Here is a 6,534-nt window from a genome sequence, read left to right on the forward strand (position 1 = left end):
CCCATGTGACAGAACCTGTTATGTATTTAGACATTGGGACTCTGGGGAAGTGGCATTGCTACATTTGACGGTAAAATAGTTTGAAAACTTGTTTTATAAGTTCTCTAGAAAGGATTCTATTTGCTTTCTACCTCATTCACCAAGTCCAGTGTTCACTCGTCCATCAGCAACTTCCTCCGCAAGGTGCCGCCTCTACCTGGAGTCTCTCCCCTTTCAAAGTGCTGAGCCATTTCCTATAGTTCTAGTTCCATGAGAGATGAGGATGCTGGCGAGGCTGGGCAACAGCCTGCTCGTGATTTCAACTCTCTCCCTCCTTCGTCCCTAGAGAAACAAGCTGTGAAGTTCAGCGATTCTGCCTGTTGCTGGAATCATTCTTAGGTCTTCCCAGAATCAACCACTTCTTTCCCTTCAAGCGTATCCCTGGGAGACAGTGGCAAAGCTACCTGGAATCCTCTCTCTGCCCCAAGCGCCTCTAGCCAGGCCCTTCAAGGCCGGAAGGAGCTGGGGAGGGGCAGAAAAGAGGACTGGGAAGCGGGACCAATCTTCCTCCTGTCCTAGGGACTGGAGGCTCCGCCTGGGGCGGCTCTGGCTCTTAGAAATAGGACAGGACCCACTGCAGGGAGAAACTCCTCCGCATGCTGTGCAGGGGCAGTGGGGCCGCACAGCCTCTGTCCTGGCCCTAGGTGCTCCCTTGATGCCACCGCTTCTCCGGTGACCAGAAGGCTGAGTGATCTCCCTCCCAGGACCTGCTCTTGGAATCATCACGCCATGAACGGCCTGCAGGCCTTGCTGCCCTACCCCCACCCCCAGGGTCTGCTCTTCCAGGGCCAGGAGCTGCTCTGTAGACCGAGCCCCTCACCTTCCTGCTCCTGGCCCAGTCCAGGGACCTGCCCGGCCTCATCCCCTCAGGCGTCCTGAATGATGACTCTCAGCCAGCCCAGGCCTCACCCGGGCTTCTGCCCCACTGCAGCCCCCAACGGCTCAGTCCCGGGCCCAGGACCTTGGACCTGGAGTGTAATTTCCATCTTCTTGCTGGGCTCCAAGTGACAGCTCACCTCCAGCTGTTGTGATCCTGCCCAAGGACAGCTCCTCACTTTCTCTCTTCTGTTCTCACCTTTTCTCTTCTTCCTTCCTCTCCCCTTCTTCCCACCTTATTTTCCTCTCGGTCCCATACAGACCTTCCCCTGAGCCCACTCCAGAATGGCTTCCTCCTGGGCCTCGTTGGCTGTTTTATCTCAGCTTCGCACACCCCTGACCTTCTGGGCATCGTAGCCCAGAAGTGGCACACACTCCTCATCTGCTCCCCAGCTGCCTGTGCTGCCCGGGGCTGGCAGGACAGTGACCTCCTTTGTCTGGCCTGTTCCTTCCAGAGCAGCCTTTGCTCTCCGTTCCAATCATGCATGGCTTTTAATGTTTTATGAGGTTGAACTGCCTTACCCTGAACCCCCTCAGCTCCAGGGAAAAGAAATGGAGTTCTCACCAAGGAGCTCATTTCTTTGAGTGCTGCTAACACCCCCTGGCCCTGACCACTGCTCTCTGCCTGGCTGCCCTCCCCCTCCTGCTCACCTCTCCTGCTCCCACCTCCACAGATGGAGTGTCAGCAGGCATGGCCAGGCCCTCTCTTCCTGGCTCATTAGAGTAGCTGGTGGCTTCCCCAGCGCCCTCCCACCAGTGCCCCTCCCGGAGCCCCTCAGCCTCGCCTCCTGCACACACAGCTCCAGGAGCTGGGCCGGAGCCCCTGCACTTTTGGAAAAAGGGTACAAGGAGGAGAAGGGGCACTGCCGAACACTTGCTGTGTGAGGCAGTGAGCGCTCCACCCCTCACTCACAGCATCTCATTTCATGCTCCCGAAGCCCCAAGAGGCACCTCTTGTCACCTCCATTGGAATGAGCTGGGCGGGTGAAGCAGTTTGCCCCAAGCCACACCACCTGGATGCAACCAAATCTTTAGACTTTAAAACCCATTTGTCCTTCACTTTCCTGAGCCCATGGATTTGAGGGCATTTCTAAGGGTATCATCTCCCGGAGGTGAGTGGGTTGCTAACGGAACCCTGGTGGCTGGATGTCCATGCACAGTGGCCTTGGCTAGAGACCCCAAATGTGTCATCCAGGCCCCGTCCCCGCGCCTGCCTGGCCTGTGCTTCCATCTTGCTCCTCTGTGACCTTTATCCTTCCAGGGTTCATTCGTTTTACACAAATCATATGGGATGCAAAATACAAGCTGGGACACAGCGTTCTTTAGGACACAGCTTCACTCTTCTGAGTCCTGGCTCCTGACTCGCGGGACTCTCCCAGGTCTACACTTTCAGTCTCTGCTGGAAATAGTGGCTGCCCTGTCAGTTCAGGGGTTAATCTTCATTGAATTCAGACATTTCTCCCCCTGTCTCTGCTAGTCCTTCCTCTCCCCTCATCCGGTTTCACAGAGATCTGGCCTCTGGCCGACTTTCCTCAGAAGCTTAAAATGATAAGGTCATCGACTCCTACGAAGACCATCTCAGCACATGACAGACTGGGCTAGCCTGTGAACACACCACCAGGAAGTCCTTCCTGCTGTTTACCCTCAGTCCTACTTGCTTTAACAACACTCTAGAGCCATGCTTGCTGTGATTTGTGTCCTGTAGGCCACTGGTCCTCAGAGAGGAGTGTTGAAGTTCCAGCCCCACCTCCCGCCGGGGCACAGAGCAGCCTGCAGCTCTCCTGGCTGGTACCAGGGGTGAGGGAGACAGAATAAAATCAAGATGGATGGCAGCTTATTATGTTTTAACTGTCCAATGACCTACCCAGTAGCCTGAGCTGCCAATAAAGTAGCCATCCCAGGCTGTACTATCGCTTCCCAGGAGAAGAGAGGCGGAGTCAGGGCAGTGCCTCTTGGGAATGTCAGGAACAGAGTCAGAAGGGAGCTGACTGCCCCTTGCAGCCACAGCAGGCGTTTATGCACCTGGCTCCACTCACAGGCTCTCCACGTGCATGTTCCAAGGTGTGGGAGCGGGCTGGTGCTCCTGCTGGGCCGGTGGCCTCGTCTCTTGGTCCCCAGAGCAGTGTTTTTCTTTCCCTGCCATCTCTGCTCTGATTTATTCAGGACAACTCAAGGATTATGAGGATTATGCCTCCAAGAGCCACTTGTCGAGCTGCTCAGCAGTGGGCCGTTTCTTCCAGAATCAGTCCCAAGGTGTACAGGGCACCCACACAGTCCTGGAGGGCCTCCCCTGGCCCGCCTGGCCTGCAGTGCTGTCTAGGATGCCATCCCGTGGGTGCCCTGAGGCTGCCGGCTCTGTTTCCCGCTGGTGGGAGGCAAAGGCCTGACATAAAAAATCCTCCTCCACAGCCTCTAGCTGCTTTCTCCCTCTTTCTGGACCCCTCCCCGACCTGCTGCTCATTTTTGCTCCTCCTCTCAGGTCCCTCATTTCAAAGTGGCCCCAGAGGAATTTATCAAGTTCCAGCTCCAGAGATTCACCACCTTGAACCTGCACCCCAGCAACACCGACATCAGCGTGGCTGTGGCTGGGGTCCTGAACTTCTTCAACTGCACCACGGCCTGCCTCGTCTGTGCCAAAGCAGAATGTAAGCCCCGCCGGCCGGCTCCCGGCAGCCCCAGTCTGGCTGGCTGATTCAACCTGGTTGCTGCCCTGGCTGGGGACACACAGGAAGGGGGCGCTCCCTTAGGTCCCAGGGCTGATAACCAGAGGGCTTGGCATTCCCGTGCTTACCTGTGAGCATGCCTTCTTGGCTGACTTTCCCCAGAAGCGTAAAATGATAAAGCAGCCGACCACCGGAGACACCCCAGGGCCCCTCAGACTTGGGGTCAGCCTGACACAGAGCTTCTGCTTGGCTGTGTGTCCCTGTGTGCACACACGTGTGTGTGCGTGTGAGAGCGGGAGCAGTCTGTCTGACAGAACCCCCTGGGCACGGGCAGAACAGAGGGGACTGGGTTACAAGGAGAATGGCCAACCTCCAAGCCTTAGTGCGTCTGCAAACCCAATTCCCACCTCTTCAGCCTGGCTGCTGAGGAGAGGCAGGGACACAAAGGCGGATGCCTTTGTACTTGATGGGCTGAAGAGCTTCTTGCCTGGAGAGCAGGCTTTGCTGATAGAACAAGGTCCAAGGTCACTTTCTGATAAAGCACTTGTTTTCTGCAAATGCTTGTTTTGGAAATGCATTTCTCTGACTCTCAGACAATTATGACATAAACTTGTCTATGAGATATAGCTCATTTGAGCAGCACTTCCCAGAAAACCCTGGCATCTGTGCACCTAGTGGCAGCCGCGCCCACATGCCGTGGGCAAGTGCTGACCACGGGCTGTCAGCGGGGCCTAGCACCCACACCCCAGGCATCTGTCTGGGCAGCTCGCCGGCACATTCCTACCCTGTGGGCCTGGGTGGCTGCACGGGCAGGGCTCTGCCATGCCCACCAGGGGTCCTCTCAGTAGCTGCTCAGAACTGCTTGGCACACTGACGTCCTCCCTCCTCCCTGGAATCCTGAAGGCATCTGCAGACATCGCCCTCCCTGTCAGGAGCCACCATCCTCATCCGCCCTGGCAATGGTGGCCTCCACATGCGCATTCTCTCACCACTCAGCAGACATGACTTTCTCTGTACTGCAAGAGAAGCAAGAGCAGCTGAGTCCCACTGTGTGAGCCATCCCCACCGCCCACCCCCATCCACACTCTACTCCGATTCCACCCATGTCCCCTGCAGTCAGTGTTCTTCACTTCAGGGTCCAGTCCAGATCACTGGCTGCATTTCAGTTGTCATGTCTCTTCAGCCTTCCTTCAACTAGATCTGTCTTAGTCTCTCAACTTCAACGTTTTGAAGAGCAGGGGCCGGTTATTTTGTAGAATGTTACTACTTTCTGCTTTGCAATAACTACCTGTGGGAGATGATCGGAAGGCACGTGAATATCCTGCTCCTTAGAGCACATGGAGGCCTGTGCCTGCATCACATCACTACATGATTGTCAGATAGTGGGCTCAGCGACAGCATTCTTTCTGCATTTGTTGGTGAGCAGTTTGCGGTGAGGCTCTTGTCTTCTCCTTACTTATTTACTTCTGTCAGTGTGGATCCACGGATTCCGATTTTATTCAATGGCTATAATCCGTTACTATGATGACTTATTTTGATGCTCGGATTGTCCCAGATGTGGCAGTGGGAGCTCCTGCAAGCTGGCTTCTGTGCTTGTCGGCTTTGAGCACCTTCTTACCTCTGGCACACGGTGGTCCAGGTCCATGACCCAGCCCAGCCCGGGACTCAGCCATTGGCTAAGGACCCCTGTTTTATTGTCTTGTTTTGTTTGTTTTCTGTGTTTTTTAAGGAATAATAGAACCCTAGGTCTGAAAGCTAGGTGTGCTCATTGCCACCGAGGTGTCATCTCTTACGTCCTTTCAGTGGATAAACGGGAAAATATCCCTTTCCTCTCATTCTTGCCTTTCACCACTTTATATTTGTAGTTCCTTTGCCTCATCATGAGAGGCCTGGCTCCGAGCAAAATCAATGTATTTACTCCTTTGTTTAATTCTACAGCCCATAAACTTGCTTTAGAAGTACTACACCCATACCACTGCTAATAATAAACCTTCTAACCTATGAAGTCATGTAAGTTTTTTGCAGTTATTTTGGCCCTTTTATCTTCAGAATGAGGGGAGTAAAAGTACTCTAGCTAAAAGTTACTTGGGTTCTTTCTTTTTTACTTTTCTTTAATATAGTTATCTATTTGGTATATTGTTAAGTTTATTTGTCTGTGTTTATTTTCAACTCTGAAGTAAAAAAAATCCTTGTTGATTTAACTTCTGGCATTTTAATTATGTGTTTTGGCGTGGCCCTCTTTGGGTTCATCTTGTTTGGGACTCTCCGTGCTTCCTGGACTTGTGTGTCTTTTGCTTCACCATATTGGGGAAGTTTTCAGCCATTAACTTTTGGAAAAGGTTTTCTGTCTCTCTCTCTTCTTCTGGGACCACTATGATTCAAATGTTGGTATACTTGATGTTGTCCCAGAGGTCCCTTAAACTGCACTTATTTTTTTAAATTTCTTTTTCTTTTTGCTGTTCCAGTTGGATGTGTTCTGCTCCTTCGTTGCCCCAATCACTGATTAGATCCTCTGCTTCCTCTAACCTGCTATTGATTCCATCCAATGTATTCTTCATTTCAGTTATTACATTCTTTATTTCAGATTGGTTGTTTTTTATGTTTTCTGCCTCCTTTTTTACGTTTCCTATTTCTTTTTTTTTTATTGCTTAAAGTATTACAAAGAGTATTACATATGTCTCCTTTTTTCCCCCGGCCTTGACAATCCCCTGGCCTCCCCTACCCGCCAGTGTCTTATGTCCATTGGTTATGCTTATATGCATGCATACAAGTCCTTTGGTTGATCTCTTACCCACCCCCCTACTGCCCCTCAACCCTCCCTTGCCTTCCCGCTGCAGTTTGACAGTCTGTTCGAGTCTGCTCTGCCTCTGTATCTATTTTTGTTCATAAGTTTATAATGGTCTTTATTATCCATAAATGAGTGAGATCATGTGGTATTTTTCTTTCATTGACTGGC

The 6,534-nt window shown here is 52.2% G+C and overlaps 1 protein-coding gene across 6 annotated transcripts in view; it reads left to right on the forward strand.

Moving 5' to 3' along the window:
* Nucleotides 1–6,534, forward strand: part of GRIK4 (glutamate receptor, ionotropic, kainate 4) — a 271,548-nt gene that overhangs the window by 144,655 nt on the left and 120,359 nt on the right. For all 6 annotated transcript variants that reach the window (XM_014541801.1, XM_014541793.1, XM_014541818.1 and 3 more), the window contains one exon: nt 3,395–3,560. In XM_014541801.1, the coding sequence (XP_014397287.1) occupies nt 3,395–3,560 (166 nt within the window). The remainder of the gene's footprint in view (nt 1–3,394; nt 3,561–6,534) is intronic.

Source organism: Myotis brandtii, unplaced genomic scaffold (genome assembly GCF_000412655.1).
Source record: "Myotis brandtii unplaced genomic scaffold, ASM41265v1 scaffold1074, whole genome shotgun sequence".
NCBI lineage: Eukaryota > Metazoa > Chordata > Mammalia > Chiroptera > Vespertilionidae > Myotis > Myotis brandtii.